Here is a 15,898-nt window from a genome sequence, read left to right as displayed (position 1 = left end):
ATTAAAGGTGTAATTTGGGCGTATCAAATTTTGGCGCCGTTGCCGGGGAATACAGTCTAGAAATTTACTAACTAGTGTAAAACTTTACTTTTAGTTTTTATTTCTTTTCTTATTTCCGTTTTGTTGTTGTGTGTTGTGCAGGTAATATGGATGAGGCTGGTAATCCCATCCAAAATCCACCAGTAGCGGTCGGTGAAGAAGCTGCGGGGGCAGGCTATGCAACCGCAATTCAGCCCCGCCTCTAATTGGAAACTCGAGTTTCCACGTGACCAACACAATGCTGCACCTGCTCAACACTAAGGGCCTGTTTGGTGGTCTACTTAAAGATGACCCGAATAGGCACCTTAGGAACTTTCTTAGGGTCTGTTCTACCAATGTGCATCCGGGCGTCTCAATTGAAGCAGTCAAGCTACGACTTTTCCCGTACTCCCTAACGGGGGAAGCCACGACTTGGTTAAATGATCTTCCGTCCAGATCCATCACTACTTGGGAGGAATTGACCGAAGTATTCCTCAAGAAGTTCTTCCCTCCATCACGGATGTTACAACTCCGTGACAAAATCAACAACTTTCGTCAACTTCCTGATGAGGCTCTCCATGAAACTTGGATTCGTTTTAAAAAGAAAGTGAAAAGCTGTCCCAAGCATGGGTTGCCCGATAGTGTGCTTCTACAAATATTTTATAGGTCTTTAGATTCGGTCAACAAATCAGTGGCGAAAAACATTGCAGAGGGGTCTATTATGGATAATTCTTATGTCACCGTTTGTGAATTGTTGGATAAATTGACCGAGACTAATGAAGCATGGCACACTAGGGATTCAGAAGTAGGTGGAGGAAATTCCTTCAAAAATGTGCTCACTCGTGAGATGATTAAGAAAGAGGAAGAGAGAGATGAGTCCATGGCCAAACTTGTCACCCAAATGGACCTTCTTACAAAACATGTCATGGGTGGCGGAAGCAAAAAAGTGAATGCGGTAGAATCTTGTGAAGGGGGTTCTCCGGATGAGCAATGTTTCCAAATGTATGATGAGGAGGCAAGTTATGTCAACAATCTAAGAGAGGGTTCCCGTCCGAACTACCAAGGTCCGAGTCAAGGATCTTGGCGGCAAGGTCAAGGGAATCAAGGTTGGAACAAAGAACAAGGTCACTCTAATTGGAGAGATAATCGTGACAACAATCAAGGGGGTTACAACAACAATTACAACAATCATCGGAGCTCAAATCCGTATGTCCCTCCAAAGGGAAATCAACCAAGCTCTAGTCAACCGCCCACTAGCGATCCCGCTAGTTCAAAAATTGAAGATATGTTGTCAAGGGTGTTGAAGAAAGTGGAATCCACCGACACCTTTTGCAAGGAGACTAGAGATGAGGTTAAATTAATGGGTCAAGTTGTGAGTTCATACTCCACCTCCATTAAACAATCGGAGTCTCAACTTGGCCAAATCTCGGCTATCCTAAACCAAAGGCAAAAAGGCTCGCTCCCTAGTGATACAGTTGCAAATCCAAGGAATGATGGTGAACATAAATGCAATGCAATTACTACTAGGAGTGGCAAAACAATTGGGGAAGAGGCGTTGGTGAAAGAAGATGTGTTGGGTGACGATGAGAAAATAGTTGAAGAACCTATAGTTGTTGAAGAAGAAGCGAACCCAAAGAACATGCGGGCCAGTATTGAAAAACCCATTGTTATTGAGGACCTTCCGGAAATTAATGATGCTTCGAAAAGCAAGGAAGCGGCGGAGGAGGTACCAAGGGCTTCAGTACTAATTAACAGAAAACATTAGTGCCTCGGTACTACGTTTTCACCATACGTATAAATTTCATCCCCACAAAATATAGCATACGTGTACAAATATTAAACTCAATATGGTTCCAGGTGTACCTTCCAAATTGATCTTATTGATGGCTGTAGGTCGATTACGACATTAATTTCTGGAGATATAGCTGAGAAGATGCTCTCCATGACAGCAGAACATATATTTGAAACAACTTTGGTCAAGGTTGTCCTTTATTTATATGTAGACATGGACGAAGCAGTTATTGCATCTGACTCTTCAAGCACAAGGCTGACAGGTTAACCACCCACACCAGCCAAAAAACCGTAAAATTTCAGTCTACTCAAATACTAAACTGGACGTTGTAATTGTCGAGAACTCACTGAATAATATATATATGATGCTTGCCTTTCTTATAAGAATAAGAATACTCTTTGGACTTTGCGGCCTGATCTGATGAAAGAATGATGAATGAGAGTAATAATCAGGAAGCTTTATGTAGTCTCTTAACTAAAAAATTGTTGGTCAATGTGTTTACCTTCTTTAATCATGTGTACTTTTGCTTCTTAATGTAAAGCTAGAATTCTGTGGTAACAATTAATCTCCTCTTTCACAGTGATGTTCTGCTTAACAATTTATAACAATTTGATTTGTTTTTACATAATGAAACAAAAAGTTCGGACAAAAGAATTGTGTTCAAAAGCATGAGATGATTGAACTATTAATGCATAAATTGTATGACAAGTTTGAAGAGCACACACCATCGTAGTAGATCGCCAGAAAAATGTTTTTGTTGAGAAACTACATTGTTGCAATACTAACACATGGTGAAAATGGAATAACTGAAAACATCTCTACTAATGTGGGAGTCACATTGAAAGATGAAATAAGACATGGAGATGGAAGAGAAATACATGGAAGTGCAGCAGATTCATAAACTTGCCTTGATTAGAGAAGATGTTGAGAACAACCTCCGGTACATGTGTTGACTTAGCTTTTGTTTCAACTTGGACACCTTTTTATGGAGTTGTGTGTCTACTGTGTTCTTAAAACAAATTGGGTAGAGATCTGGGGCTTAATGAAGTGCTATTATCTGCCCTCTATTTAAGAAGTCTATTTAGTTTCTGTACAAAATCGATAACTTTCTGAAATGAACATCTTTAGGTAAAGAAGTCGTGCTCGAAGTGAATTTTTGATAAGCATTAAACAATTGTTGAAAAAACTTTGGAAAGTGTAGAGAAAAGCATTTGTTGGTTAGTGATGATGGTTTCCTTCAAATTTGATGTTATGGTTTTGAGTGTACTTTTACTGCAGATACTGTCCCTATATAAATGAAGTGAACAAGGGGAATAGTTCTCGGTGGTGGCCCTATCTAAAACAGTTTCCTCGCAGCTATGACACACTTGCCGATTTTGGCAAATTCTAGATACTCGCGTTGCAAGTTTGTAGCAATTCCTACCAAATTAAGATGTATTTCATAGTTGAAAAACACTGTGTATAGAAAAAATTCAACTGTTTCCCCCTCAAAGGTCTTCATCACATTATTGGTGACTTCAAAATAGAAGATAGTTTTAGATTCATTAAATTCTTGAGATCTGAATTTTTGAGAAAAGAAAAGAAAAATTAGACTACGATTTGCTCGCGTCAATGGCATCAATATATAAGTTATGTAATACCGATATGGTCTTTCATAATTGTTTTTGTTCTTTTTATTTCTATTTTTACTGCTATCCTGCTATACCAAATGACTATACAACCCTCGAGCCATATGTCAAGGAAAAAATAAGCATTGATTCATTCCACCTCTACTTTTGAATAGGGGTGGGCGTTCGGTTCTTCAGTTCGATTTTATCAAACTTCAGTTTGACTATTTCGGTTTCGGTTTTTTGAAGGTGGACACCGAACACCGAACCTAACTAGTTCGGCTCGGTTCTTTCGGTTTCGGTTTTTTGAAGTTTGGTTCGGTTTCGGGTTCGGTTTTTTCAATTCAGTTTTTTTGATATGATCTTAGAAGCGATTCCATTTACGCTAATTCATATTCTCAAAAGCAACAAAACATAAAACTAACAAATTAAAATCAAAATCAAACAAACAGGATACACAAGAACAGAAAACCATAACCATAATGTAGGATTACTATGTGTTATATACATACAGTAAGAATAATTAAGAAAACACATAAAGGACATACATTAATCCTAACGACACATCCTAGTCACCTTTCTTTGTTAAGTATATTTGATTTTCTCAATTGAAGTGGAAAATTAGGGATACAAAAGCAAAAGAGAGCTTATTACAAGTGGGTTTTTTTTGGGCTTAAACTTAATGGGTCTGGACTATTTTAATTTTTTTGGGTAATGTATAAATTTAGGTTCTTCGGTTCGGTTTCATCAAAGTTCGATTCGGCTATTTCGATTTCGGTTTTTTGAAGGTGAACACCAAACACCGAACCAAACTAGTTCGGTTCGGCTCTTTCGGTTTCGGTTTCTTGAAGTTCGGTTCGGTTTGGTCCGGTTTTTCGGTTTTCGGTATTTATGCCCAACCCTACTTTTGAATTGACACGCTTGAGATATAACATAAGTTATATTTTCTTTTGACTGTCTTTATACCATTTAATTGTAGGAAGTGTTGTCCTTATTTTTGTGACTTTTGCTTACTGGAAAAGAGATGTTTTTGGAATCAAGTTTGTACAACTTTGCTCGGTAGGGAGGACTGATCATTGGGAACTAAGGAGAATGAAGTAACGAAGATGATATGCAGGTTATTCAGCTTTTTTTTCCAGCCTCAACGTTGCACATTCACACGTAAGTAGATATGCAGCCTTCTGTTAAATTTTTCTGATGAAACCAAAAAAGCCGAACGTCAAAATGCAAATGTCAATTAAGTTAAAAATTCAAGCTTGGATAGTAGAATGGGTGAATGCTTGAGTATATGTTTTAATTTTAAAGCTAAGAAATACTATATGTTTTGTTGCAGCCTTCTGTTAAATTTTTCTGATGAAACCAAAAAAGCCGAACGTCAAAATGCAAATGTGGATTAAGTTAAAAATTCAACCTTGGAGAGTAGAATGGATGAATGCTTGAGTATATGTTTTAATTTTAAAGCTAAAAAAAAAACTTCTACCTTAAGTTAGGGTTCTTCTTCTTTGTATTTGTATAGTTAACAAATTCTCATTACAAGGGTACTTGTTCGTTTGTCTCAATTTGGATCTTCAACACTTTTATTTTTAAATAGAAATTGATATGTCACCTTAAAAATGTCAGGTTTGACATCAACCATAGATGTTAAGAATAGAGAGTCCGAAAAGAGGAACCATTTGATTGCTTTCCAGTGAGGAGGTTGTTTTTTTCTTTCTTTTTGGTTTTGGCCAATTGATTGCTTTCCGGTGAACCATTTAATTCTTAGTCATTTGTTTGCAATGTAGGTTAGAAGTCATGCTTTCGAATTTCAATTCTTCTTCTTTACTCTGTTTGTCGCCTTCCTCTTTACTTGCCAGTTCCATCTCCACGTATAGCTTCAAATATATCTCTGATATCTTTCTTTCTCTTTCGATTCTATCTCTCTTTTTCTTTTTTCTTTTTTCGCTTCATTCAGATTTTTTGTCTTTTTCAAATTTAGATAATTTTATGTTTCATTCTCGCAAACAAGTGAGCCCTACGTAAACAACCATACATCTATATTCTTGTGATCATACTCTATATGATATTAAATTGCTATAGGAATATGTGGTAATCTATAAAGAAAGATATTATAAATCTCCAGGTTATTATTAGAAGACGTATAAGCATGAGTCAGAATTGCCTATTAATTTATCCATGAAATGCCTGTGAAAGTGGAATTAGGAGTAAATTTGCGGTATGATTGATGCGGTATGATTGATGCGATTGAGAGACAGAAAAAGACTTAAACATCAATAGAGGTAAATAGGGTGCAATATTTTGGGAAAAAAATCCAAAACAGGGAAGCCTTAAGTTTGAAGTTCATGAATTGTGCATCTCTCTATACATTTTATGTCTATACATGTTGTCCACAAGTTCTGTACATATAATATTAGTTTTAACTTTTCCATAGATTTGTGTTTTCATTGAGGATGTGCCTAATTTTAGACAATCTTATTTTCTGAAAACAAATCGTTGATGATTGCTATTTTACCTGTTTTATGAAGGTACTTCAAAATAACTCCCTCCTACGTGGTTTTTGGAATATCAAAGGTTGGCTACTAAGATTAGGGGATTGTAACTCCTCCTCATATGAAATGATAAATGAAGATGTACTTGAAGATGTTATTTGAATATACTTATGCTAAACAATGTACTTATCTTTTGTTATGGTATCCGGTTTTCATATATAACAAATCATGGCTTCCTGGTAATGTCCATTGCATAAGTGTGAAGGTTGTTGCTGCCACTTTGCTACCTAAAGAGTCGATAAATATTGAATTATGCACTGACCATCAACTGCTACATTAACAGCGATCAGTACGTAGCGTCAGTGTCTGTAATGCAAATTGTAAAGATCATTTCTTCGCAGCTTAGTTGTGGTACTAACTTACCTACGGGCACTAACTACATGTAAAATTGATGCCTTGAGCACGGGCCTTGCCCATCTAGTTTCTAAGAAAGCAAAAGCTTCATGTTGAGATTAATTTTGTAGAAGTGCAACAATGAACGGTTAAAAATGAGGTTTAAGTTAATTATTATTTTATATCTCTTTTAAAAATGTATAACGTTTTCTGTGTATTATATTTTTCATAACTGATTGAAAAATTCAACTTTAGGAAGTTTAAATTATTTGTTTTAAATTTGTTACTATATGTTTATATATATTTTTATGTTAAAGTCGTTGGTCAAAACATGGTGATTTTTTTATGTTTGTATTTTCTGAAGTATAATGGACAATTTTGAAAAAAGTATGTTCGAAACTGTTTTGAATTTTTTTTACAAAGTAACTTTCAAGGACTAATAGATATTGAATCTAAGCTTGGTCTTGAGTTTGGCACTGATGCGAGTGTCATAAACTTTTATAATAAGTATGCAAGAAGGATTGATTGTAGTGTTCGCAAAGAATAGATGAACATAAGTGAAAAAAAAAACTAGGTTATCTAACATCATGAAAGATTACATATTTAAGTAGGACTTTCACGAAGATGATAAACGATAATATCAAGCTCAAAATTTCAAGGTGCATAAATAAGTATCATGAGTAAAATAATGATAACGTATATAAGTTTTAAAATAGGTATCATGAGCGAAATACGTACATAAAATAATGTTAAAATGATTAGTTCACTCATAATACCTCTTTGGAACTCTAGAACAATGTCTTGAATTCAAACTTATACAATTGAAACTAGAAGTGTGCAAACTTTACTTTAATCAATAAACTAGGTGAAAAAATGTTATTGATATATCGATTTGATGATTTTCAAACATTTTGTATTCTTTTATATTGACCTATTAGTTCGATTATTGGTTCATTGAGTTCACTTAATGGTTAAACCGATAATCCAATAAGATCATGTAAAATTTATATTTTTATCTGCGACTATATAAAAGCAACTTTAGATTTTTTTTTTATTTTCCTATTTTCCTTTCCAAAATTTTATTAGCCTGACTATAATACGTTGGAGTTTGTTATACAGTCAAAACTCTTTATAACAGTATCGTTGGTTTCGAGATTTTTTCGCTGTTATAGCCACTAGTTGTTATACAACCCAATTACAACATTTGACATTTAAATAATATGAGGTTGTTATATGTAAAAAATTGTATAAAATCTAATTTTTCATTTTTAATGCTATACTCCCTCCGTGTCAATATATATGACACTATTTCCTTTTATGTCAGTCCAAATAAATGACACCTTTATATATTTAGCAACAATTTAACTTTAAATTCTCATTTTACCCTTAATGAAATGGTTTCTAGCCACATTTTTTTTTTTTTGGCTTGTTCTAGTCCATAATATCTCTTTGTTAAACTTTGTGCTCGACAAAGGGAGTAAAAAATAACAAAATTATTTAATGATGCTATGACATAGAAATTAGTGCCAAATTCTAAGCTTAATTACCCTTTGTATAAAGAAGAAAAATCTTTTAATGATGGAAATTGGTGTATACTCAATGCATAACTGCTTATTCAGTAATTATACCGGCTAAACTTTATAAGAAATAAGGACCAATGTTATTTTTTGTTTTGACCTTCGTTAGGCTGTTGTGTTAGTATAAAAATCTTCTAAAGAAAAGAAATTTATTACTAGATAATTTGGTCAATCCAAAAAAAAAGATCATAGTTCAAAATTGAGCAGTGCGTTCACGGTGGGACTCGAACCCACAATCTCCCGCTCCGGAGGCGAGCGCCTTATCCATTAGGCCACGCGAACCCATTGATACCGAAAGCTCGTACACATATAATATCAATTATGACTTAGTCAATACTCCCTCCCGTTCAAAATAAGTGTCCGATTAACCTTTAGCACATTACTTAAGAAAAGATTAACTTCTAAAAATAATGTTATGTATTTTGACTAAATTATCTATAATTAAAATTTGCACATTACTATTAACTTGATTATGTGTGATAGCTGTTACTCCTTTTTTAGATTGCTTTATCATGGCTTATTGACTTTTATTATTTTTATTTTCATACTATTTTAAATTGCTAGTCCTTATCTGACCTTTATTGTTATGTTTCCGGACTTCACTTTGTGAGATTTCACCGAATATATTATTATTGTTATTATTTTCGTAAACTTGACGCATTAAGACCTGGTCACCTCGCACTTAATAAGGCTAATTTTGAAAAAATAAAGTTAATCCTTTGTACCAAAATAAAAACATACTTATCAGCTTGAAAATCCGCAGGCTGAAGAACAATTTCACCAATAGCTTTAGTTTCCTGCAAAGGCTTTTGAAAAAAAAAACCAAGAAACCCTATTCCCCTTAAGCTAGGAATAGAAGAAAGAGCTGAAAAATGGTGCTTACAATATCATCAAACTCTCTTCAATTTCACCATAATACTACTACTACCTCTCTAATTTCTGCACCCCATAACTCTTATCTCAAAACTTCCATACCTGCTTCAAATTTATTATTTTCAAGAAACAGGTAATTAATTCCTTAGTCTTGTAATCACATTCTTTTGTTATCTGTAGTTTTTTTTCCCCTTTGCTCTAGCCAAACAAGACTTTGTAATATGTGGATTAAATAATAACCCATAGTGCACAGTTGTTCTTAGCAATTCATTTCTTGTTGTTTTGTGTTGGAGATACTGAAAATTTCACTGGTGTTATTTGTAGTTTTCCTCTTTTTCTTGGTTATGTTCCATTTGCTCTAGCCAAACAAGACTTATGGATTGAATAATACTAGTTATTGTTAATAACCCATGTTGCACTGTTGCTATAACAATTCATTTCTTGTTCTTTGGTGTTGGAATTGCTGAAAATTCAAGTGGGGTTTGTAAAAAAATGTTGGATAGGATAAGAAAAAAGGTTTAACCAAAAAGGGTTCTTTATAGAATCTCAGTTGAAGTGAAAAAAGTGGAATTTTTATGTTATCGAAATTGAGAAATGTGTATGGATATAGAGGAGTTATATAAATGACTACAACTAATTAGAGATTGACGTGTAATCGATTGATTGATCATATGTGTGAAATGGCAATGGGGATTGAGGAGCATTGGAGATTAAAGTTACTGCCTTTTAGCAGTTAAACGGGTTCTTCATAGAATCTCAGTTGAACTCATGAAAGTGGAATTTTTACGTTATCGAAATTGAGAAATGTATGGATATGGATGACTCCTATAAATGACCCCAGCTAATTAGAGATTGACGTGTGATTGATTGATTGATCATAACTGTAAAAGCACAATAAGGGGAGCGTTGGAGATTAAAGTTGCAGTCTTTTAACTGCTTGATTATGAACTGCATCTCCTCCTTTAAGCAATTAAACAGGTTCTTGGTAGACTCTCAGTTGAACTCACGAAAGTGGAATTTTTATGTAATCGGAATGTATGGATAGCCGATTCATATAACTGACCCCAGCTAATTCGAGATTGACGTGTAGTTGATCGATTGATATATTGATGGATCATAACTGTAAAATGGCAATGGGAGTGTTGGAGATTAAGTTAAAGCCTTTTAACTGCTTGATAATGATCGTTTCCTCCTTTAAGCAATTAAACGGGTTCTTCGTAGAATCTCAGTTGAACTCAGGGAAGTGGAATCTTTATGTTATCGAAATTGAGTAATGTATGGATATAGCGATTCATACAAATGACCCCAGCTAATTAGAGATTCATATATTGATTGATCATAACTGTAAAATCGCAATAAGGGGAGTGTTGGAGATTAAGGTTGCCGTCTTTTAACTGCTTGATTATGATTGCATTTCCTCCTTTAGCAATTGACTGTGTGATCAGACATGAATTCAACAGGTTTTCCATAAAATCTCGACTTCATAAAAGGGCAGTCTGTGCTGCTGCTTCAGCTGCTGGAAGTTCTAGTTCCAGCGACGACTCAAATCCTTATGAGGTAACTTAAGAGTTATCTCATTTAGACACCAGAAATGTTTTAAAAGTTCAGCTCCTAGTGAGGTGTTGTTTCATCGTTGTTGTACAGGTTCTCGGTGTAAGCCCTATTGAGGGCTTTGACATGGTTAAGTCAGCATATGCAAGAAGACGGAAGGATGCTGAGCGGAGGGGTGATGAAGCAGCTCTTGCTCAGGTAATTTATGCTTGGAAATCTCTGTCTAACTCACTCTACTTCTGCTTGCGTATGATTGTTCTTAGGAGTGAATATCCAAGTAAGCTTTGTAAAATTGATTTTTTCAGTTGGAGAAGGCTTATGACATGATCATGATGTCACAGTTAACGAAAAGGAAGAAGGGTGTGACATTTGGCTCGTTTAAGGTACTTTTTTTGTTTTAATGCAAGCTGAAATCTAATTCTGTCAATGTTTGGTCACTCTGGCGGTTTGTAAATATTTTTGAACTCTCTGTGTATGTAATATAATTTGTGGGGGTGGGGAGATAGTGTTTTCTGAGAATTCATGCTTGATTTAGATTCTTAAAGTCATTTCTTGATTTTACTTTTCTTTTGTCACAACTTCCCCCACCTTTGACTGTATGAAAATGGAATCACTCTTCTATACCTGGAATATACACTTTCATCATGATGTTTTATTTGTCTAAGATTTAGCTGTTTAGCTTCATTTAGGTGCAGATACTGATTTCTCTTATAAGTTTGTTATTTGTAATTCAGGTATCTAAAGAGATACGATATGCGGATAAGCAGCCTATTGTGCCATGGGGTCCACGGTACAGATTTTGCCAATAATGCTTTCATGATAATAGCTCTCTGAAATTAGATATATTTCTCTTGCTTGCAACTATATGTAATTGATATTTTTAAATGATTTAGCAATTAATACAGATTCCACCTGCTGAAGTTGGTTGGCTGTTGTAAAATTAACACATACATGCATTAGTATCTGTATTACACAAATAAGTAAATGGCTTACTGACTCAACTAAAGATATTTGTATGCAAACGTTTCAGTACGTTATTAGTTTCTCTTCTCCTTCCCGTCCTTCTCCCTTGAAACATACATTGCTTCACATTTACTGGTAGGAGGATATCTTATGCAGCAGATTATGTGATTTATTTACCCTTTTCAGGTATAAACTTTAATTGTTTTGTTTAACTTTATCATCGCTATGCTTTCAGGTTCACCAAATCTGATGACAAAGATATGAAAATCAACTTGGCAATTTCAGCTGTATTTGTAAGTAGTAAAATATTCCCACCTCCATTCCAATGTGGTTATCATGTTTGGCTTTGGCTGCTTTTAGGCTGCTAGTTTACAAATTGTTATAGTAAAAACGTGGATAAATTTGTATAGAAGTGTACTTTAGAAAATTTAGAAAATTCAGAAAATTATATGAAGAATTCTGAAATTGGAAGTTGTTTCCTTTCAGGATCGAAAAATAGATATGGTTGACTTGAAAAGTCTCAATCTTTTGAGACAAGGAGTAGTTATTTCCATCTTCTACTAGGGCCTTCTTTCGATTTTTTCTACGTTAACGTATCTATGGATCTGTTTCTTTATTGGTTTTCTAGGCTCTGTTTCTAAATACATAATACCACAAAAAGATTCTGTATTGCAACGAGTAATGCTTCATAAGTGCAAGATAACAGAAGTAATCTGCCTTGCCAGAAAAAAAAAAAAAAGATAACAAGAATAATTTGTTAATCACTTTCACCACTCTCTGTTAAATGCAGTTTTCATTCTTGATTTAATGAAATATTGATCTCCATGCTCTTAATGGTAACTATGTTTTTCTTATGTATTAACTTTTGCAGATAGCTTGGGTTTTAATAAAGCGTAGTGCCGAGTGGAAGCCTTTACAGTTTTTGGCCTTCGTCTTTGTATATAGGATATTTGAGAAATTAAAAGCATTTGAGCCTCCAACTCCCACGTTTACAGTAAGTATACATAGAATACCATTGTTGTCTTTTTCTCTTCTTCTACTAATGATTGCAATTTTATCTCCTAACATGTCCATCATTAATGTGAAATTTACATGAAAACCAACATTTCTTTCTCATATTTTGCCATAGATAACAGAGAGGTATATTGATTTTTATGGGACTGTACATATTGCTTTTCAAGTGCATTCATCTTTTAGCTGGGTTTCTTCAGGAGGAAGGCGAAGATGAAGGACGGATGATGAGGATGGGAAAAAGGTTGCTTCGTTCTCTTGCACTGGTTTTTGGTTGTATAGCTATCGCATCCTTGGTATGTTCTTTTTCAGTAATATAACCTTACTGTTCAATTACGAACTTCAAAGTTATGTTCCTCAACTTCTGATAACAGATATTCTCGTCCTCAGCATATATATGAAGATGAGAGTTCAAATCCAACTCCCACATTCTGTCTTTTGACTTGCATTTTTTTATGGCATCAATATCTTGTTCTTTATGAAGTTTTTTATGGCATCAATATCATCTTCTATTGGTGCGGAAAAGCTTAGTATTAGACCTATTTTGACACATCGGGTTTCCAAGTTATCCTAGTATATATGACCTTTTCCATGTGTTTCACAAACAAGCCTTCCTAGTCTGTCCACCCGTATTGTCCCAAGTTACTTTTGCTTTTATGTTGCTCCAGACCACTCTTTTGTTAATCAACGCTCAGATATATGCAAATGACATTGTTCTTGCTAGTTTTCTACAAATTTCTGTGTGCATACAAATCTTATGTGGTTTTTCCAGAACCAAGGAGCTATTAAACATAATATAGTTTTGTTGCTCCCTTGAGCGCTGACTAGATCTGTTCTTTTCTGCTATTTGAAACATTAGATGATTCTTTTTCTTTATATAGGAAACAATCGATTATTTTGCGTGCTAAAAAGTATACACTTTTTTAGACACCCCTTGATGTTGAACTTGTTTTCCACTCCTAGCAATTTTCCCTCTTCTGAATATTGACAAGCTTTACTTCCACACAATAGATTATGTCCCAGCTTTTGCATCTTCTAAACTGTTAGGTAACGGAGTTGCTATGAGAAGTTTGTCAAGGAATGCTCAAAAGGTGTTAGAGAACTACTCCCTCCGTCCCAATTTATGTCGCACATTTTCCTTTTTAGTTTGTCCCAAAAAGAATATCACCTTACTATATAGAAACAACTTAACTTCAAAATTCGCTCTTTACCCTTAATGAAATGATATATAGCCACACAAATGTCTTAAGGTTTGTTTTAGACCACAATTGTGGAAATCTTCCTTTCTTTCTCAAACTTTGTACCTAGTCAAGCGGTGCCTCATAAATTGGGACGGAGGTAGTAACTATTAATTTGCTGAAATAGGAAATGTAAAACAAAAAGTTTTCACGAATGAACATTTTGGCAATAGCTTTGTGGCTAAACCTTCTTCACTGTGTCCATGATTCCTGCTCTAATATGTAAATTTTACCTATTGGCAAACACTTGAGCAGATGTTAACTGATTTACAAACGAAAATTGCTGGCGTCGGGTAATATAATGTGTCTGTACAAAAATGTGTTTGTCCCTCCAAAAAGTCATTCACAGGAATCTGTTTTTTGCTTTTCGAATCATCTCACATAGTTGTTGCCTTTTATTAACTTTTCGTCATTCATCTGTACAGGGATATACTGGTCTCCTCAATTTTATCGAGTACGCTGGTGGTTTTATACCTGTCTTTCTGTACAACAATCAGGTACGAGATGATCTTCCCACTGCGACCTTTACCACCACTGCACAAACAAAAGGGCTTCACATATTATAGATAGGATAATGATGTTTTATCCATTTTGAAAATCATCTTTTTGCGGCATTCATGAGTGATAATATCTGAATAGTTATAACTTTTTTCATCCTATGAATAGCTAAAGAAAAATTGCTTTCCGTTAGGATTACTTTGTCCAAACGTAATGTTGACTAGGTTAAGGGGGAATCAGTTGAGGTTGAATTGAATTTACTCTCAGATAGACCATCAGTTATATTTTTAATTTGCTATCTATTCTTTCTAAAGGTCCAACAATGGAAACATTAAAAACTTCCTATATACCAGCTTTGTACCACTCCAATTTGTTTTTATCTATTTTTTCTTAGGGCTCGAAATTTCAGACTTATACAATGCTTATCAATGGTATTGAATCTTTTGTGCTTGCAGGAATTGCTTGTAACCGGATTCACAGCCGTCATGCTTCACATCATGGCATCTTATTACAGATAGTCTAGTTTCTACACTTGTTGAAGAGGAGATGTAGTTGCTTGAGTTCGCTGTCAAATTTTGTTGGTTCTAGAAATTTGCCTTGTTTTGTCTATAGGAGTTTTGGTATTTTACATTTGACACTCATCATTCTAGAGAATCGACCTGTAGTTGTAAGGATACACCTACTTTTTGAGGATGTTAGGATTAAACAAGCCCACAATCTTTTCAGAATTAATGGATTTTAAGATGGAAATATAAATGATAATGAGGAAATATAGCTTTTAAACTGGAAACTCCATTTTGTTTATGTGACATCCGTGTGTCGGGCCAGAAACGGATTCAACTTTAGAACTTATTATATTTTTAAAATTATGAATTCATAACTACTTACTTATTGCAATTTCAGTAAAAAAAATTCAAGTAAATCTATACTTTTCACCAAAAGTACTAGATTCTTATGAATGCGGAACCAACAATCGGCACCCGCACTTGTGACGTGCGATTCATGCCCATGCCCATGCCCATGCCCATTAATCATAATGGCTGCAATCGATGTCCATAAATCATAGAGTATTCATGTTATTTTTTGTTGGCCAAATACATAGGCTATCCCCTAAACTTGACAATATTTTCCGTTTGAACCTTTCAATACACTTTTGGTCCTATTAGACACTCCAACATGTACTAAAATGTGCCTAATGAACACCCTCATGCTGACATGGCACAAAAGGTGAGCGCTCTTGTCCTCATCCCCATCATCTATAGTATATGCCAAGACAAAATTTGTCCAAAGAACTTCATTATGGAGTGATCTGAGCTGTCTAGAAGGGAAACAAATATCTTGGTGTGTGAAGGGGATTTCAATTGTATTATAGAAGCACAGAAAAAAGAGGAGGTGTCCCCCCACAAGCATCAAAAGGCCGCATCTACCTTTCATTAATTGCCCGGTGAACTGTGACCTGATTGATCTAAGACAAATTTACATGGTGTAATGGATAGGGGTCCTGATAGAAGAATTGATAAGAGTTTTGGTCAATCATTTACGGGCTAAGTAGATAGGAGGTTATGAAGGACTCAGATTAGGTAGAAGACTAGTAGGTAGTCCCACATACCCCGTCCTACAAGTAGTCGCAACTTTGATCTATAGTCTATTGTCCTTTGATTCTTGCTACTATGTATTGTTTCTTGTACTCCGACTAACTTATTTATCTGTGGTAGCTACTGCTTCTTTTTCTCAGACTGCTTTATCATGACTTTTTCGCTTTCGTTAGTTTCATTTTCATTTTGTTTTGAACTGTTTGTGCTTATCTGACCTTTTCTCGTCATGTTTTCTCATGAGCCAAGGGTCTTTCGGAAACATCGTTCCTATTTTCCGAGATAGGGGTAAGGTCTGC

At 34.9% G+C, this 15,898-nt stretch overlaps 1 protein-coding gene and 1 non-coding gene across 3 annotated transcripts; one reads left to right on the top strand and one right to left on the bottom strand.

Annotated features, from left to right (window-relative positions):
* Positions 1-8,082: 8,082 nt before the first annotated feature.
* TRNAR-CCG (transfer RNA arginine (anticodon CCG)) lies at positions 8,083-8,155 on the bottom strand. Its single transcript has one exon. It is a non-coding gene; the product is annotated as a tRNA-Arg (tRNA).
* A 449-nt stretch (positions 8,156-8,604) lies between these two features.
* Positions 8,605-14,797, top strand: LOC132614871 (protein CHLOROPLAST J-LIKE DOMAIN 1, chloroplastic). 2 transcript variants are annotated; one of them, XM_060329422.1, is made up of 10 exons: positions 8,605-8,879; positions 10,207-10,303; positions 10,391-10,495; positions 10,603-10,680; positions 11,032-11,087; positions 11,496-11,553; positions 12,132-12,254; positions 12,472-12,567; positions 13,935-14,006; positions 14,463-14,797. In XM_060329422.1, exons 1-10 carry the CDS (start codon positions 8,746-8,748, stop codon positions 14,523-14,525), a joined length of 882 nt encoding a protein of 293 aa, XP_060185405.1. In that variant the 5' UTR covers positions 8,605-8,745; the 3' UTR covers positions 14,526-14,797. The 2 variants fall into 2 exon arrangements, with proteins under 2 accessions (XP_060185405.1, XP_060185404.1); XM_060329421.1 differs by having other exon boundaries at positions 10,192-10,303.
* The last annotated feature ends 1,101 nt before the right edge of the window (positions 14,798-15,898 follow it).

This window comes from Lycium barbarum, chromosome 10 (genome assembly GCF_019175385.1).
Source record: "Lycium barbarum isolate Lr01 chromosome 10, ASM1917538v2, whole genome shotgun sequence".
Classification (NCBI taxonomy): Eukaryota; Viridiplantae; Streptophyta; class Magnoliopsida; order Solanales; family Solanaceae; genus Lycium; species Lycium barbarum.
Note: the sequence above shows the minus strand (reverse complement) of the source record. Positions and strands in the feature narration are given on the sequence as shown.

What these genes read in the sequence shown, in the direction of transcription:
- LOC132614871 (XM_060329421.1), top strand. Translation starts at nt 8,746, where the DNA reads ATGGTGCTTACAATATCATCAAACTCTCTTCAATTTCACCATAATACT. An exon ending in TTATTATTTTCAAGAAACAG is followed by an intron (nt 8,880 to 10,191) that starts GTAATTAATTCC and finishes CTGTGTGATCAG; the next exon opens with ACATGAATTCAACAGGTTTT. An exon ending in ACGACTCAAATCCTTATGAG is followed by an intron (nt 10,304 to 10,390) that starts GTAACTTAAGAG and finishes GTTGTTGTACAG; the next exon opens with GTTCTCGGTGTAAGCCCTAT.